The sequence below is a fragment of the Chamaea fasciata genome, unplaced genomic scaffold, assembly GCF_029207755.1.
Source record: "Chamaea fasciata isolate MVZ Bird 193981 ecotype frontalis unplaced genomic scaffold, bChaFas1.0.hap1 SCAF_24, whole genome shotgun sequence".
Taxonomy (NCBI): Eukaryota; Metazoa; Chordata; class Aves; order Passeriformes; family Sylviidae; genus Chamaea; species Chamaea fasciata.
In genome coordinates this window covers 5,838,264-5,856,581 of record NW_027094109.1, presented here as the reverse complement: position 1 = coordinate 5,856,581, position 18,318 = coordinate 5,838,264, and the positions used below count along the sequence as shown (strand labels likewise).

Sequence of the window (18,318 nt, the reverse complement as noted above, 5' to 3'; positions counted from 1 at the left end):
CCAGGCAAGGCTCCCCGAGGCGCAGGAGGGACAGAAGCTCCTGGGGGCTGGGGCCCAGAGCCAGGGGATGTGGGTGGGCTGCTCGGGGTGGGGAGGCCCAGGGGCTGCACCCCAGCAGAGGCAGCAGGAGGCTGAAGCCCAGCGGGGACAGAGTCCCAGGGCAGGAGGTCACCGTTCCCAAAGGTGGGCATTCCTGGGGAGAGGGCAGGTGGTGTTTCCTTGAGCCCTTTAGTGCTTGGGGAAGGTTTTGATGTGGAAATCCACGACTGGATTGATGAGGATGAGCTCGGGGAGGGCAGTGGGCCCTCAGGGGAGGGAGATTCCCCTGGTGCCCCTGTCACTGCCCAAGGAGCAGCGTCTCCTTGAAGCGCCGTGTCCTGGGAGCTCCTGTTGCTCTCTGGGGGAGCGTGTTTGGTGCAGTTGAGAGCCCCGTGCAGAGAGAGGGGCTGTTCTCCATCACTTGTGCCGGCAGGGAATGGAGAGGGGAGGAATTCATCAGAATTTTCTCTGCCTGGTGGGAGGGTGTGAGGAGCAGGCAGCTGGGCTGCGTGTCCAGAGCCGTTTGTCACAGCTGAGGTTGAGTTTGTGCCTTTGCCGCCGGTGGTTTCCTGCCGCAGGGACGCAGGAGGGGAGATCAGACCGGGCCTGGGCTGTGCTGCTCTGGAAGGGGCTGAGCCTGGAGCTGGCTGTGGTGGCACTGCAGACGTTGTCACTCCAGCATCCGAGCTCTGAGTCCTCCGGCGGTGGGCGGGTGTGACCCCTGCCCCGGGGCCAGGAGGGGTCGTGTCCGTGGCCCTTTGCCCGGTGGGAATCGTCCCCGTGGGCAGCCAGCCCTGCCCTGCCCTGCCCACGGACACCCCAGCTCGGGGGGCAAAGGCAGAGGCTGCCATTGCACTGCTTGGTGGATGGAAACCGAGCCCTGGGGTCACCAAAGGACTTTTGGGACTCGGCACCTCGCTGTGCCTGCTGCCAGGCGGGGAAGAGAGAGCCGTGAGCTGGGCAGGGCCCTGGCGTGTCCCCGCGCTGGGAACGGGCTGGGGCAGCCCAGAGATGGAACTGGGACCAGCCCCAGCAGCACTTTCTGCTTCTCTGTGCAGTTCCAGGGCTGTGGGCGCCCGTGATCCCCGCGTGGAGCCGTTCCAGAGCTTTCCAGGAGCCGTGTGTCCATCCTGGGCTCTCCAGGCCGCCGTGTGCGGCAGCTCAGCCCCCGCCAGGCCTCCAGGCACGGCCCCAGGCAGCAGGGCTGCTCTGGCTGCAGCTCTCCCCGCCTGGGACACGGGCCCAGAGGTTGTTCCAGTGGTGGGATCAGCTCCTGGGCTCTGGGAGGGAAGGGTCACCTCAGCCCAGGCGCCCTCGGGCACGGGGCTGCTCCGGGCAGGGCTCAGCCGCAGCGTCCCGCTGCCAGCAGCGCTCCTGGGGGCACCTGGGGAACGAGAGCAGCCCTTGGCTCGGCTGGAACCAGCCTGAACTGCTCCAGCAGCACCTCGGGCCAGCTGGGCTGGGCAGGCGCTGGGGCACCAGAGCCACATGTGAGCTCTGGCACGGCCAGTCCCGTCCCATCCCAATCCCCACCCCCATTCCCATTATCCCATTCCATTCCATCCCCATTCCCACTCCCATCCCGGCTGTTCCAAGCCCACCGGCTGCTGCTGCCCCCCAGCCCCATGTGCAGGCCCCAAGGCACGGAGCAGCCGGGGGGGAACCCTCGATCTCCATCCCTTTCCCAGGGAGAGGGGAACCCTCAGGACAGGCCAAGGACAGGCTGGGAGCTCCTCCACAGCCAAGCAGGATTAAAAGAACCCCAAATGAGCTCCCTGCCCTGGTTCTCATTTAGCACTGCCCCTGCTCCAGCATCCCGGGAATTCCCTGATCCCTGCAGGGTGTCCAGGCAGGTTTGTTTGGACACAGAGCGGAGAGAACCCAGCAGCTTCTCAACCCCAGAGCAGCCACCCTGTCACTGAGAAAGGCTGACCCTTGCTTTAAAAGGTTATTCTTTCCTGCACACATTTTACTTTTTTCTCTCTTCACATCAGAAGGCTGACGTTCCAAATGCCACTTTCCAAACCACAGATTAAAACTCATTTTCCTCCCCAAAAAACCTTCAAGCATTTTTCCTTAGGAAAGGCACGAGTCTAAAAGCTGAAGTGTTGTGCATTTAAATCGTGGTTTTTGACAAAGGCAAAGCCGAGCTTTAGCAGCTTCACATAAAGAAGAAAACCAATGATCAGCTAGAAAATTCGTTGCCACTTCCCAAGTTCATATTTCCCGGAGAGAACAGCCTGCCTGGGGACGCAGCAGGGCCTCCACCAGCCCCGTTAATTCCTGGGGCCTCCCAGGGATGCTCCCAGCAAGGGGAAAGGCAGGGCTGGAGCGCAGCTGGGAGTGACACAGCCCCGGGAGCTGGGCTGGGGCAGCAGCACCACAGACACAGCGCTGAGCCCACGCTGTCAGGAATATTGACATATTGACTGTGATTGCCAGGAGAGCTCTTCCCAAAGGAGAGGCAGCACAACGTGCCGCTGGTGCCTGGGAAAAGGGGATTCCGGCCAAGACTGAGCCTCAGGGCTGCCTGGGACCCCCCAGGAAATGGGATTTTTAATCTGCTCTCCCCTAAAGAGACAATGTTTTCCTTGGGGGCTGAGCAGCACAGCAGTGGCCTGCTGAGGGGCCAAAGGAAATAACTTCACCCAAACCCTGCACAAACAGGGAGAAGCGGCTCCTTCACCCCAGAGCCGCCCCACACTCCAGAACAGAGCAAAAGAGGCGGAAAAGCAGCAATTTCTGAGCCCATCACTCACCGGACAAATCCAGCAGCCCGGCTGCCAGCAGGACGAGGATGGGGAATTTTTCCAGCATCTCGTGGAGCAGCTCCTGAGCCATCCCAAGGAGGAATATCCCGCCTGGAAGCAGCTCCCTGAGGAGCCGCTGCTGCCTCCCAGCGATGGGCATTTGCTGCCGGCTCCGAGGAGGATTGGGTGACTTTATAAGAGCTTAGGCCAGACACGGACCAATAACCTGTCCAGGAAAAAAAAACCAAAACACCTGCACCAATTGGAATCCATCGGTTTTTAACAAAAGGACGGAGGGTGCTCAGGTGGATTTTGGGTCCAAAAGGTGGGAAATGTGGCAGTGAGCTCGAGAGGCTTGGGCAGCCCTTGGGGGAAGAGTTAAAACACTCCCAGGAGGGCTGGGGGAGGATGTGGAGGGGCTTGGATGCCCCCAGAGGAGGGGAACAGGGCTGGGAGCCCCTCCTGCCAGGCCCAGGGCTCTGGGATTGTTCTCTTTGGAGAAAAGGAGCCTCAGGGGTCACCTCCTGGCTCAGGAGAACATGGAAGGGAGGTACTGAGGCCCCACTGGGTATTAGGAGGCATTTTCTAGCCAAGGAGGTGGTTAGACCCTGGAAAGGCTTCCTGGAGAGGGGATTCTGTGCCCTGCCCTGAGCCCACTCTGGCTCCTGTTCAGCCCTGGAGTGCTCAGGCAGCTGCACTGGGTGATGCTGTAGGTCCCTTTTAACTGAACTATTCCACAATTCCGATTTTTTTTCCCCAATAAAAACACTCCTAGGGGTCAGCCTGGACCCCAGGGGGGAATGGAAACCACAGTGAAACAAGCACAGAACTCAAACCTTCCCGAGAGCCCAGGGACAGCCCAGAGGCTTCTCGGGCACCATCGCAGCCGCGCCTTTTATTTTTTTAGCCACAAATCCCCCCAAAAAACCATAAATATCCCCGTGCAGGCAGCAAGCAGCAGCCAGCAGGAACCTCTCAGTGCCAGGCACACAAACACTGAGCCAGAGGTGCCGACAGGCTGAGGGGACAGCAGGGAACATCCTGACACAGCCCTGCCTGTCCTGTCCGGGGCACTGAACACCTGAGCAAAGGCAGATAAGGCCCTACTGACAGCTGGGGGCAGCAGGGACAGCCAGCCAGGGGAGAAACAACAACAACAACTCTCCAGGAATCCAGCAGGGAGGGAGTGAGAAACCCAGCACAGGAAATTCTCCAGACCTCGTGCAGGGACGCCCAAATACAGCAGGGAATACACCCGAGAGCCTGGAAAAGGCTCCCAGATTTAGAGACCACGAGCAGGAATGCGGGTTTGTAGCTTGGACTGAAACGCATTAAACGAAGCAGTGGAGAGTTTTATGGTTTTAAAGCTAAGGCACTGAAGTGGTTATAAAGGTAATTAAGAAGGTTTAAGGTGCAGTTCTGTGGGATTGTGTGTCACTATAGGCTTGGATAAAAAAGCATCGGGGCAGGACCTGTGACACAGTTTAACTGTTGTTAAATATTTCACACCGATTAGCCACTGGTGTGAAAGTTAAAACAACCTGCGGGGCAGCAGATTAGAGTATATTAGTAGATTATTGGCTAATAAACCTTTAAAACCCCTTGTGACCTGTGGTCTTGTGACCCCTGGCCACAAACTCCTGGTTGTCTGTGGTGAAGATGTTCTCACCCTTCATGACACTGAAGAAGAAGAATAAATCATGTTTTGATTCATCTCCCAGTGGTCCTGTCTCTCTCAATATCCCGACATGAGGGGCTGGCAGAGCCCAGAGCCAGCCCCAGCCCTGCCCTCACCCCCCTGGGAGAGCCAAGGGAAGGGGGACGGAAAATTCCTGGTGCTGGCAGAGCACCTGAACCCTGCAGGTGGGATTTGTGACCTGCCTGGGCAGGTGGGACCCCAAACCCCTCCCAGATTATCACACTGAGAGGATCCACTGCACGTTTCCCATCCCAGGAGAATCCCCTTCCTCTCCAGTGGGAAGCTGGTCCAGCTGCTGCCTGGATAAAGAGCTGCTGGAGAATTTGTCAGCCCCGGCTCCGAGGGGACAAAACTCCCCCCAGGTGTCGAGGAGGGGACCTGGAGAGCTCCATTTTACAGCCAAGCGGGACTGGCCTGTGCTTGTTCTTCCCAGAAATGGAATAAATCCTTCTCTTTCCTGTGTTCAAACCCAAGGAAAAAAAAAAAAATGCTGTGCTGTATTTATGGCCATTTATTAAATGTATGTCAATTACTAAAGCAAAGGGGACATTTTAGCCGCGGTAATAAATCCACTCCTTCCTCCCGATATTATTTCACTGGCTTCTGTGGGGGCCCAAAACCACTCCAAAAAAAGCCACTGAAAAGTCGATGTGCTTCGAATGAATCTTTATTAAAGCCAAGAAAAGACTCAACGGCGAGTGAGACGAGGGGCCCTGGTGGGAGGTTTGCGAGGAGTTCAGCTGCCGTGCACGTATTTCACGGAGGAGCTCAGGATGGCCAAGCCATTGAGCTCCCTCAGCTGCTGAATGTGCCTGCAGAGACAGCGGGGGAACAGGGCGGGACTGAAAATTCAATCAAACTTTTCACGGGTGTTCAATGCTATATTCAAGGAACTCCTCTTAAAACAGAGTTTCTAGGTAATAATAATAATAATAATAATAATAATAATAACACAGAGTTAATACTCTTAACACCGAGTTTCCAGATCATTATTGCCCTCAGGAAGGCACATCAATCATATTCTTCAGTCTTAATTATAATATTGAAGAAGAATAATGAAATAATTATTCAATTAAATTAACATTAAATTAAAAACTAAATTTAACATCTAGATGTTGAACATATTGTAAATATTTTATGTATTATATAAAGATACTAAATACTATATATTTATAGAGAATATATAAGTATTATATATTTCTATATTTATAAACATATTAATTATTTATTATTAGAATATTTAAATACATAACATTTAATATTATTTGGGCACAGGATCACAAGAGGGAATTCCGGCTGGAGGAAAGAAATACAATTCATGGAGCATTTCTATAAATTAACCGAATAATTCCAGATTCCACTCACACTGGTCGGTTTTTCAGGGATTACCACCGAATAACAAAAAAGGGAAATTAAAAAAAAGGAGATTTTGGGCCTTACTTGACTGACACTGGTCGGTTTTTCAGGGATTGCCACCGAATAACAAAAAAGGGAAACAAAAAAGGGACTTTGTGGCCCTACCTTGGCTCGGCCACGCAGAGCCTGCCCAGGGCAATGGCCGAGTTCTGCTGCACCGAGGTTCTCCGGGCGTCCCCCCCGGCCAGCCTGAGCAGCAGCAGCACCACGCTGGAGCCCAGCAGGGACGAGGCTGCCCCCGGCAGCTGCAGGCACTGGCTCAGGCAGAAAGCTGCGTTGCCCACTGTCAGCTCATCCTTGGATTCCAGCAGCTTCAGCAGCACCTGGAACCCTGGCAGGAGGGGGAATGTCGGTCGGACACAGCCAGAGCTGTGCCCTGCTGCCTGCAGGGGCTGCTTCCCTAAAAATCCTGGGGGAGCGAGGGGATTAGGCTGGATGTTAGGAAGAAGTTTTTCACAGAAAGAATAATAAAGCACTGGGATGGTCTGCCCAGGGCGGTGGTGGAGTCACCATCCCTGGGTGTGTTTAAGGAAAGACTGGATGTGGTGCCAGGGTTTAGCTGAGGTGTCAGGGCTGGGTTGGACACAATGGGGTCTCTTCCAGCCTACACATCCTGTGATTGTGTGAAATCAGGAGTTTCACTCACTTTTATCCCACCTCAGCAGCTCCTCCTGAGCTCTCCTGCTGCTCTCGGTGCAGATGGAAAGGGTCCGGATGGCGTGGCGGGATGTGAGCTCTCCCCCAGCCTGGTGGGTTAAAGCGGAGGGAGAACAAACCCAGCTCATCCCCACTGTGCCCCACCACAGCCTGGGTGCCACGGGGCCCAAACCTCGAATGAAAACCTTCACAGGGCATTTATCTCAGGGTGAATCACATCAACCTCACTGAATTCCTGCCAGCCATGAGCACACAGAATTCCCTGGATCTCTGCAGCCCAATCCTTTGTCAAACCAACTCCCCAGTGCCACAGGTTTTTTCCTAGACTAACTTGATCTGCACAATCCACACCTGCTGGACGCAGATATGCAGCAGAAATTAAAATAAGAATTAAAAAATAAAAATAAAATGAAGCCTGGGGGCGCTGTCACAATGCAGACACATCCTCCAGGGAAAGGAGGATAAACGCAGGGGGAGTTTATTTTGCTCAGGGGGACAATGCTGCCAAAATAAAAAGGAATTGGGATTTACTTTCAAGAACTTGAGCATTTTCTTCACCACTCCTCCTTTCACCACTTCCTCCACAGCTGAGGGAGACGCTGGCAGGACACGGCTCAGCACTCCAGTGGCTCTCTGAATGAGGGGGAAAGGAGAGAGAAGCAAAAGCAAACATTTATTGAGCCAGGCAGCTTAATTATTTTGTTTCTTGCAGGGTGAGACTGAAGTAATTAAAGTACTAAAAGGAGAAATCCACAGGAATTAAGGCAATCCCAGAATTAGAGAAACTAACAAAGGGCATCTTCAGGACGTGGCGCTTTTTTGGTCATTTTTTGGAAACTGAGCACAGCAGAGCTTCAGCACAGGGAGAGAAACAGCTGCTGAACACCCAGACTGCTCCTGCTCCTTTATTTTTAAGGGGTTTCACACTGAAATGGTTTGTAAGAGCTTCTATTAAGCAGATTTCATGAAAACCTCCTACATCAAACCACACAAAAATGAATAGAAAAGTGGTCTGTTATTTCTTTATTGCTCTTAGGAATGTTTTAGGCTCCAAAAGCTCCTGCACAAGCACAGGTTTGCTCCGAAGAGCTCAGGAGAGCCAAACCCGGCTTTTGTTGGTGACTCACTGTGACAATCCTGCCGTCCTGATGGTTGAGCAGGGCCAGGCACCTGCCACTGATGGGCACGGCAAAGTCCTGGGAAACACAGGGAAAACTCAGAGAAAAATCAGGGGAAAGTCAGGGGAAACTCAGGGAAAAATCAGAGAAAAATCAGGGAAAACTCAGGGAAGCTCAGGGGAAACTCAGGATCTCAGAACACGGCACAACTGGAGAGTGACTCCAAACAACACATTTACACCACCATGCAAAGATTATTTATGCACTTCACACTGGTTTTTTTTCCTCATAGCTGTTCATATATTGAAGGTGGTGGCGGAGGAGAAAATCCTGGAATATTTTTTTTCTCACTTTCCAGCCCACTTAAATTGCCAACTACCCTTAAAAACAACCTGCAACACCATCACGTTGTTGAAACCCCCAGAGACGTTGCCTACCTGGATGGTGCTGTTGGATTCGAGCAGCATGTTCATCATCAGCCCCAGCACTGCAAACACACACTGCTGGTACCCAGGGCTGCTGGCAGCTGAGCTCCCGTCCTGGGGGAGGGCAGGGCAGGAAAATCAGCCCCCAGGGCAGGACAGACCCTTCCTGGGCAGGAAAATCAGCCCCCAGGGCAGGACAGACCCTTCCTGGGCAGGAAAATCAGCCCCCAGGGCAGGACAGACCCTTCCTGGGCAGGAAAATCAGCCCCCAGAGCAGGACAGACCCTTCCTGGGCAGGAAAATCAGCCCCCAGGGCAGGACAGACCCTTCCTGGGCAGGAAAATCAGCCCCCAGGGCAGGACAGACCCTTCCTGGGGAGGAAAATCAGCCCCCAGAGCAGGACAGACCCTTCCTGGGCAGGAAAATCAGCCCCCAGGGCAGGACAGACCCTTCCTGGGCAGGAAAATCAGCCCCCAGAGCAGGACAGACCCTTCCTGGGCAGGAAAATCAGCCCCCAGGGCAGGACAGACCCTTCCTGGGCAGGAAAATCAGCCCCCAGGGCAGGACAGACCCTTCCTGGGGAGGAAAATCAGCCCCCAGAGCAGGACAGACCCTTCCTGGGCAGGAAAATCAGCCCCCAGGGCAGGACAGACCCTTCCTGGGCAGGAAAATCAGCCCCCAGGGCAGGACAGACCCTTCCTGGGCAGCTCCAAAGGCAGGAAAAGCTCTGGGAGAAGCAGAGCTGGGGACACCTTTGTGACACAAATCCAGGTATTTGGTACCAAAGCTGCACACCCCAAACTGGGAGTGTTCGAGGTGTTAGAAAAAATCCCTTCCCACCCCCTGAACCCTCAATTCCTGTGCTCACAGCACAGCCTCACCTGCAAGGGGACACTTTGAAAGGATACAGCTGAGGGTGGCTTTGGGGACACCTTCCCCCAAAACCCCGAAATGGAGTGAAAGGTGCTCAGGGCTGTGAGGGGAGCAGACAGACAGGGCAGAGGGCTGGGAACTGTGAATAGTGCACACTGGGAATACTGAATTATACTGGGAACTGTGAATAGTGCACACTGGGAATACTGAATTATACTGGGAACTGTGAATAGTGCACACTGGGAATACTGAATTATACTGGGAACTGTGAATATTGCACACTGGGAATACTGAATTATACTGGGAACTGTGAATAGTGCACACTGGGAATACTGAATTATACTGGGAACTGTGAATAGTGCACACTGGGAATACTGAATTATACTGGGAACTGTGAATAGTGCACACTGGGAATACTGAATTATACTGGGAACTGTGAATAGTGCACACTGGGAATACTGAATTATACTGGGAACTGTGAATAGTGCACACTGGGAATACTGAATTATACTGGGAACTGTGAATAGTGCACACTGGGAATACTGAATTATACTGGGAACTGTGAATAGTGCACACTGGGAATACTGAATTATACTGGGAACTGTGAATAGTGCACACTGGGAATACTGAATTATACTGGGAATTGTGAATATTACACTGAATATTGAACTGGGGGCCATGTAGGACAAAATGTTGGAGAAAAAGACCGTTCTCCTGCCAAAAGCCCACCTCTTACCAGCAGCTGCAGGCAGGCCTGCCAGCACTCCCTGCTCTGGGCCAGCTGTGCCCTCAGCCCAACATCTGCACACAGGCTGCCCAGCACAGCCACGCCGCGGGCCAGGGCAGCCTGGTTCACCTGCCTGGCACACACCTGCAAACACAGAAAGGCAGAGTGGACACCAGGAGAGCAGCAAACAGCACATGAGTGTGTGCCAGCCCCTCTGGGAGTGGGGAATGGCACCCCAGGAGCTCCCAGGTAAAGGCCGGGGTGTGCAGGTTTCCCTCCTGCTCACGCTGCTTTGGGAGCTCTGGGGGAAAAGGAATGGATTTTGTGTGCCCTGACCCCAAAGGGTGGACATTTCCTGCAGTCACTCCCTCAGGGCAGGGAATGTTCAGAAGGAAGAGGCACAAACCATGTCAAAGCCATGGAATGATTGCTTTGCTGCTCATCTGGAGAAATGGGAGTATTTGACTGGCCAGCTCTGCAGCAGAACCAACCTGCCCCCTTCCTCAGCACAGCTTTCCGCACATTTTAAACCCACACATTTGAAATCTGCTGTTGGAATAAAGGACACCCAGGAAAGGGATTCTTTACCTGGGCACCCATCTCCTCACCCTGATCCCTCAGACCAGAAGGCAAAAATCACCCTCCAAGACAGAACAGGGGATTAAAATCACAACAAGAAGAGCAAAACCCAAAGGTGAAATTACCAGTGGGAATCTGCAACCAAGGCCTGAGTTTATACTGAATATTAAACTAGGGATGTGTAGGACAAAATATTGGAGGAAAGGAACATTTTCCTGACAAAAGCCAATCTCTTACACCCACAGAGCAGGCTCAGGACACAAAGATAAACTGCAAATACAAAATCAGATCTTCCCTACCAGCAGCTGGGTGAATAAGGGCAAAACACCTGTGGAAAGCATGGCCCCACACTGCGCTTGGAACCTGTTGGGGGATAAAAAAACAAAGTTGTACTCCAAAAAACCACAGCAAAAGGCAAGATAAGAGCAATAGAAACCTCAGTAACCTCACAGCAAAGCCAACAGCCTGTGCCTGGCTCGTTTCATACAACTCCAAGCACAACTTCATAGCAATGAATGAGGGGTTTCAATTACCTTTCCTCCCCAATTAAGTCAGACAAGATGTTCATGGCACCATCAGCCCTTGCATCAGTGCTCTTGACAAATGCCAGCAAAAGCTGCAGCCATCTGGTGTTAAAATAATAAAAAACATCAACCAAAATTTTGTGTCAGCTTTGGTTTAATCATTAAAGATCAAAATTCTGGGGTTTTTTAGGTTGTTGGCGTTCCAAGCCACAGTTAAATCTGCCTTTTTAAAGCACCCTCTGAGATGTGGCTCATCCCTTTAACCTTTCCTCCCCAGGAAAAATGAACAGTCTCTCCTGATCACCCATTATTACTCCAGTAAACGGACATTTCTCAGGGTAACTCTGGGAGGAAGCAGCAGGAAAATGGGATGAAGACAATGGAATGGTGTTTCCTTCCCCACCCAGGGACCCATGGCAACACTAAATAACCACAAACCCCAGTTTTTAAACGAGGAGAGACTCCCCACTGGGATCCAGGAGATTTTCAGAGGCACCAGGGTGAGTTTTGCCTCGCTGCTGCACGGGTTTAACGGAGGGGACTCAAAATTACAGGAATAAACTTGTGTTTATTTGTTTCAGACTCCAAAACTTCTACCCCACACACCCAACTGGGCTTTTGCCAGGCCAGGGCTGTCCCCAAGGGGCAGAACTTGGTGTCACTGTGTCCCCTCACGGGGTTTTCCCTGGAGCTGGGGCAGTTCTGAGCACTGAGCTCAGGAGACTGAACTCAGCCCTGCAGGAGGATTTCTCCCAGCCCTGCAGGAGGTTTTCTCCCAGCCCTGCAGGAGGATTTCTCCCAGCCCTGCAGGAGGATTTCTCTCAGCCCTGCAGGAGGATTTCTCCCAGCCCTGCAGGAGGATTTCTCCCAGCCCTGCAGGAGGATTTCTCCCAGCCCTGCAGGAGGATTTCTCCCAGCCCTGCAGGAGGATTTCTCCCAGCCCTGCAGGAGGATTTCTCCCAGCCCTGCAGGAGGTTTTCCTGCTGTTCTCACCTGCTCAGGTCCAGCCTGAGCAGCAGCCTCCGGCCCCTCTTGTTCTCTGAGTAGAGGGAGATCAGGGCCAGGGTCTCCCTCTGGATCTGGGGGCAGCCAGAGCAGAGCAGCTCTGCCAGCTGGGCACCCACGTCGGGCTGGGCCAGCAGGAGACGCTGATTTTCCTCTGGAAGGAGAGGGAAAACCTCAGAGAAAAGTCACTCGTTTTATTTATTATTATTTTTTTCAGCGTGAATGTTTGATTTGGCATCAGCCGAACCCCACAAGTCAACACAGACACCAATATTCTGCCTTGCCACTTTACCCACGTGGGTATTCCCTAAAAACAGAGGCAGGTGCCTGCCCAAGGTTGTTAATTCTAAAATAATTCAGCCTGCTCTTCTATAAAACTCTGCTTTTTGCAGGTAAAGCTGCTTCAAACAGGGAAAATGGTGCGAGTGGTGTTATCTTCAGAGCAGCCAAAATCACAGGGGATTTACTTCCCACCCCTTGGGTGGATTTGAAATGCTCAGAGAGGGGAAATTTCCTCCTGCCAAAGTTATGGCTGCATCCAACACCTGCAAAACTCGGGCTGGAACCAGGCGTGGATGGATGCAGGTGCTGTGGGACAGGGGTGGCCGTGCTCAGCCCCATTCCCAGCCCCAGAAATGCCCCAATTTTCACACAAGAGCAGGAGGAGCGTGGATTCCCGGCCTTTACCATTGCCAGCACAGGCGACTTGCCACAGGAGGAGAAGGGAAACACACAGCCCCACCTCAGCAGGGCTCTTGCTCTCTGCACGGAAGGCCCTGAGGGAGAGAAGTCACCTTGTGAACGGAGCAAAGGATGCATCGAACCAGCGGGGAAATATCCAGGGAATGAGAATCCGCACAACTTCATCCCTCAGGTCTGTCTGCAGCCACCCCCCGAAATCTGGAGGAACCCCAGGAAGTCTCAGTGCTGCACACCCAAACAAGTCCCTGGTGCCTGATCACAGCCCCAGGGCTGCAGCCAGAGCCTTCAGGTGTCCCTTTATATTCGGGATTTTTCTGCGGACCTGCTCTCAGCGGGAGGGATAGGATAACTGCCCCCCAGAGCAGACAGACACAAACAGCAGTCAGAGAACTCTCCTCCCTGATCTAAGGGAGCACTGTCTGCGGCAGAGGCAGCTACAAGCCCCTCCATTCAGACACCGAAATCTGGGCTTACATCCTCCTCCCATCAGTTCATCTGCGTTTCAAGAGGTGATTCTGTTTCTCGAGAACAATATTCCCCTTTCCCCGGGCTGGAATCCCCCTCTGGAGAGCTCCTACCCTCTGACAGCCTCGTTCCTGAGGATACTGAAGCCATTGTTTGTCCTGAAGAACGTTTGCCCGGTGCCTGGAAGAGACAAACAGCTCAGGTGCGTGACAGCTCCTGCTCTTCCTGCACGGTGCTAAAAGAAAAGGTCACTGCAGCAGCAGCTCTGGGGAAAAACATCGCTGAAAACGGGGGGAAATTCAGGAATGGGTGAGGCAGGAGTGGTTTGGAAGCTGAAAATTGCTCTAATCCATGCCTGCTGCTGTTGGCTTCAAGTGAAAGACTGTGTAGGAAGGCTGAAAAAGCCACACAACTGGCTTTGTAACTCAATGGGCTTTAACAGAAGACTACAAATATTTACAAACAAATGAGAGCCAGACCCCCAAGACCTCTCAGCAGCTCAGCCGGGTTCTAACAAAAGCAGTGAACACCTGCTGGCCACACTGAACTATCCAACAGTGCCAGATTTATGGTTTAAACACAGGAACAGTCACTCTGCTCCTTTCAAACCTGCTCCCCTGCCCTCCTCTGCCTGGGGCACACCTCCCCAAATTAACAACTTTTGCAGCAGATACTCACAGTCCTCCACAAGTTCTGCCAGGAGCCTGATGGCCCCTGTGTAGTAGGGGATGTCCTGGCCAGGGCTGCTGATCCTCTGCAGCAATTCCTGGATGGATAAAGCTGCGACATTCCCGGCCTGGATTTCCCTCTCTGCTCTCTCCTCATCCCTCACTCTCTTCTCCTCCAGCCTGGCCTGGCTCACACAGTCTGGGAGGAAAAATCACAAGGAAACTGAGAGTGGAAGGGAAATTCTCTCCCATCTTCACCAGAAAACCAGTGGGGAAAATATTTCATTTATTTATTTTTTAAATTTATTTTTCTTACCTTTGACCAGGTTTTGTTTCTGGGGATCAATCTGCAGCATCTTCTCATAGCACTGCCTGGCCTGGAGGGGAGGAGAAAAGGGCTCTGAGTTTCAGCTTCAGGAACAGGAAGATGACACCAGTGACATCCCAACCACATCCCAAAAGCTTTTGGGGCCACGGTCCTTAATAAACGTGAAAAGTAAAATTTATGGAGAGGCAGATGTCAAAACTCCCCAAAAAAGCCAAATATTCTCGGTCCTTACATCTGCCTGCTGTTGCGAATTCAAAGGAAAATTGCCGGTGAAACCCAAGGGACAAAAAATCAGAGTTCCAGTGAGAAAACACAAACTTTCCCCCTCTCACCCACCGAAAGCAGAACAGAGGATGGTCCCGCGGCCCCAGAATTCAGCCAGCTCACCTCGGTGAAGTGCTGCAGGGCCAGGTGAGCTTTCCCCATGAGGAAATAGGCTTTAAGGCAGCTTTTATTGCACTGAGTTGAAAAAGAAATCATTATTAGTTACGTGTTCAGAAAACTTCAGCCTTTCAGTATTTTTTTTTCCAGCGTTCTGATTAATAATTAGAGCTGCCCAAAGCAAAGATTAAGGTATTCATATAATTTATTATTTATTAGAGGTGCCTGAAGTTTTTATGCTGAATTATTGCCCCCAAGAAACACTGGCTTGAGGTGTGGGTGGAAAGCAGGGTTTCCCAAAGGTGATTATTTTTCCTTTTCATTTGAGTAAAAAAATGTGGATTTCTGTAAATAATCCCAATTTTAGAGGTCTTTTCCCACTTGACAGTTCTGGAATTACCTTTAATGCCCACTCACAGTCACTGATGGCTTTCTCATACTCACGGAGCTTCAGGTAGGCCTGAAATAAACCCCCAAAAAAGTCCAGGCAGAAGAATTAGAATCCTTCAAACAATTTCTGCTCGCTGTTGCACAAACACTGGCTAATTAAAAGGAATAAAATCAGGCTGCTGATTGGCCTGGCCAATTGATTTTTAGGGCAATTTCCATTCTGGTCTGCCATCTCCCCGGATTTTCTAATTTGGAATCAATTTAATGGAATTACACACACACACAGAGCACACAAGGCAAACAGAGAACGCAAAGCAGATATTTCACTCTATGGTTAGAGAAGTGAATCCTGGAAGAGCATTAATAATAAAAATAAATCAGAGTATTTAAATGAAACTGGGGATGGGAATGATTTTCCCCCACTTGCTCTGGAGGAGCAGGGGCTCACCACATCCAAGGGAAGAATGTTTTGGGGTTTTATCCTGGCACAAAAAGCAGCCAGAGGTGGCTCCTGACCTGTGCCCTGTTTGTGTACAGCTCCTGCTTGTCCCTCAGCTTCTCCAGCCCCTCTGAGTACCTCTGGATGGCCAGGGCAAAGTCTCCTCCCCTGAAGGCCTCGTTCCCCTGCTCCCTCAGGGCTGCAGGGCAGCACAGAGCGCTGAGAACAGCAATTCCCCCGAAATGCCCCAAATGTGCCTGAGGAGACCGGGGCCAGGCTCTCCTGCAGGAGCAGCCCCCGGGATTCCAGCCCAGCCGTGATTCCCGAGGCTCTCACTGCAATCCTACTTCTTAGAAAACTGAGCCAAACTCCCTCCCTCCAGCCCAAACTCCATCCCAAACTCCCTCCTTCCATCCCAAACTCCATCCCAAACTCCCTCCTCCATCCCAAATTCCCCCCTCCCCATCCCACACTCCTCCTCCCCATCCCAAACTCCTCCCTCCATCCCAAACTCCTTCCCTCCATCCCAAACTCCTCCTCTCCATCCCAAACTCCATCCCAAACTCCCCCCTCCATCCCAAACTCTCTCCCTCCATCCCAAACTCCCTCCCTCCATCCCAAACTCCATCCCAGACTCCCCCCTCCATCCCAAACTCCTTTCCTCCATCCCAGACTCCTTCCCTCCATCCCAAACAGCCTGAGGAGTTTCCAGCAGTCACCATTTGCCAGCTGCTCGTTCCTCCTCCTCCGCTGGGCTCGCTCTTTGGCATCCTTTTCCAAAGCTGCCAGGAAGGCATCTTTCAGCCAGGAGAGTTGGTGGCGTTTTAGGTGGGGGAAAAAATAGAGCAAACTTGATTAAAATAGAGAAAAACCCAATAATTCCTAGGGTATATTATAAAAATAGAGAAAAAAAAACCCCAATAATTCCTGGGGTATATTATAAAAATAGAGAAAAAACCCCCAGGTATTTCTGAGTGATTTCTTACTAAAAGCAAATCCCAAGGGGAGGTTTCAGCACTGAAAGGGGAAGGTGGCCGACAGGCTGTCACAGCCAGTGGTGATGCCACCCCAAGGCCGGGCACACCTGCCTCGCTGCAGCTCCTCTCCAGGGCCAAACAAACAGGTTTGCTTTGAAATTCCCAAAAAAAAAAAAGTGTTTGGATGAGGAGCCAGAACAGAACAAGGCTCCCAGCTGGCCTAAAACCCCGAGTGTGCTCCTAGAGCTGACTGAATTCTGCTTAAAAACACCGGGAAAAGTCAGTTGGGCTTCGGCAGGGCTGGGCTCAGGTCTAGCATGGACTCCAGCCCTGCTAAAACCGGTTTTAGGGCTGCGCCAGGCTGAGAGGAGTGAGGGGCACTGTCCTACCTGCATCCACTGCCTCGGGCCTCGCCGTGCCCTGCAAGAACACAAACACAGCCCAGCTATCATGGGGAGAAGGCACAGCAGCACAGCAACACTGTACAAAGCTTCTGGGAGCATCGGGGAATGTCTGGGAGCGTCTGAGACATCCAGACTGGCACGCAGAAGGAGCATCAGTCTGACATTTAAACAAGGGATGGTGAGGGTTTGATAAATCCTGACGCTCCTGGAAAGGTTCCATTTGTGTCTTTAACGAGGCAAGACCCGAACTGAGGCTTCAGGGTTGGTTTTTTTTTTCCCTTTTAATTTCAGAGGGAAATTAAAGGGAAAATTAAATTTTCCCTTTAATTTCAGAGGGAAAAGCCCTTACAGAAGTGTTGATGAGGGTTCTGTTCACCGTGGTCCTGCTCTCCTCCTCCTCCTCCCTGCTGGCTCCCTGCTCTCGGAGCCTTTTCTCAGTCTCAGCAATGGCTTTTTCCCGGACAGCCGAGTCCGGGGAGCTCAGGCCTTGCAGCAAATTGGCTAAAAAAGTCACAGAAAAAAACCCAAATAAAATACATATGCACACACAGCCCTTCAAACGTGGAGGCACCAGGAGTTCAGGTGGCACCTGCTTTGGGGTGAATAAGGGTAAATGTGAATAAGTGAATAAGGCGTTACTGCTTTAAAATCACAGAATCCCGGCATGGTTTGGGATGGAAAAGACCTTAAACCGCCCCAGTTCCATGGGCAGGGACACATCCCATAGACCAGGATGCTCCAAGCCCCGTTCAGGTTGGCCCGGGGCACTTTCAAGGAAGAGAAACTTCCGGGGGGCCAATTTCGCTTTAAATAAACAAAAACTTTCCCGCGGTCGATTTCACCGTAAACAAACAAAAACTTTTCCCACGGTCGATTTCACTGTAAATAAACAGAAACTTTTCCCACGGTCGATTTCTCTGGGATTTTCAGGAGCCACCCGCAGCTCCCGCCAGCATCACCGAAATTCACAGGAGCTCTCAGCATCCCCAATAAAACCAGGCGGCCCCCCAAGCCTCCCCGCAGCCGGGCTGGTGGGGAAACAGCGAACAAAGCGAACCGGAGAGGGGCACAGCGGGGATTTCCCCCCTTTCCCCACCGATTTTCCGCCTTCCTTGCCCCCCAGTCCTCCCTTTCCCTCGGCTGTCCCCGCCTGTCCCCGCCTGTCCCCGCCGGCACTCACTGACATCGTCCACGCGGCGCAGGAAGCGCTGGAAATCCGCCTCCGTGTCCTGGTCCCGCAGCATGGCCGGGGGACAGGGAGGGGACAGAGAGGGACACCGAGGGACAGAGAAGGGACGCCAGGGGACAGCGGGACCCGCCGGGCCCGGGCTCGAACCCGCGCCGCCGTTGCCAGGGGAACGCGGCTGACGCGGCGCCCGTGGATGGGCGTGGCGATGCTAATGAGGCGCGGGGTTATACAGATGAGGGCTGGGTGTGGTGCGTGTAAATGAGGCGGGCGGGGTTATGCAAACGAGCCGGCGGTTTGGCGGGAAAGCGGCAGCTCCCGGCGCAGAGCCGCGGGATTATCCCGGGTTTCTCCCGGGTGGGAAAGAGCTCCGGCAGCACCGAGCCCGCCCCGTGAGCCTGCCCCGCCTCGTCACCCGCCCAGGGCTCGGATTGCCACCTCCGGGCCCCCCGGGACACCCCCAGCGCGGGCAGCCCCTCCCAGCGCTTTAACCTTTCCACGGAGAAATTCCTGCTGATGGCCGGCCTGAAGCTCGTGGCGATTTTGATGCCAAATTCGGGTGATTT

At 52.7% G+C, this 18,318-nt stretch overlaps 1 protein-coding gene across 6 annotated transcripts; it reads right to left on the bottom strand.

The window, feature by feature from the left end:
* Positions 1-4,999: 4,999 nt before the first annotated feature.
* On the bottom strand, positions 5,000-17,908 carry TTC12 (tetratricopeptide repeat domain 12). Of its 6 annotated transcripts, none has more exons than XM_066203555.1 (21): positions 17,747-17,906; positions 16,916-17,067; positions 16,552-16,582; positions 15,905-15,982; positions 15,263-15,384; positions 14,757-14,816; positions 14,363-14,434; positions 13,964-14,024; positions 13,658-13,846; positions 13,093-13,159; positions 12,500-12,588; positions 11,801-11,966; positions 10,817-10,909; positions 10,583-10,646; positions 9,714-9,848; positions 8,117-8,218; positions 7,689-7,757; positions 7,093-7,194; positions 6,551-6,650; positions 6,010-6,235; positions 5,000-5,300 (listed from the first exon to the last, which is right to left on the bottom strand). In XM_066203555.1, the coding sequence occupies exons 1-21, from the start codon at positions 17,808-17,810 to the stop codon at positions 5,225-5,227; spliced, it is 2,118 nt and encodes a 705-aa protein (XP_066059652.1). In that variant the 5' UTR covers positions 17,811-17,906; the 3' UTR covers positions 5,000-5,224. The 6 variants fall into 6 exon arrangements, with proteins under 6 accessions (XP_066059652.1, XP_066059657.1, XP_066059653.1 ...); XM_066203560.1 differs by having other exon boundaries at positions 14,312-14,434; positions 17,747-17,852; XM_066203556.1 differs by lacking the exon at positions 16,916-17,067 and having other exon boundaries at positions 14,312-14,434; positions 15,263-15,404; positions 17,747-17,907.
* Between the last annotated feature and the right edge of the window lie 410 nt (positions 17,909-18,318).

What these genes read in the sequence shown, in the direction of transcription:
- TTC12 (XM_066203560.1), bottom strand. Translation starts at nt 17,810, where the DNA reads ATGCTGCGGGACCAGGACACGGAGGCGGATTTCCAGCGCTTCCTGCGC. An exon ending in AGGAACGAGGCTGTCAGAGG is followed by an intron (nt 12,589 to 13,092) that starts GTAGGAGCTCTC and finishes TCTCTCCCTCAG; the next exon opens with GGCCTTCCGTGCAGAGAGCA. An exon ending in CCTTATTCACCCAGCTGCTG is followed by an intron (nt 9,849 to 10,582) that starts GTAGGGAAGATC and finishes CTGTGTTTGCAG; the next exon opens with GTGTGTGCCAGGCAGGTGAA.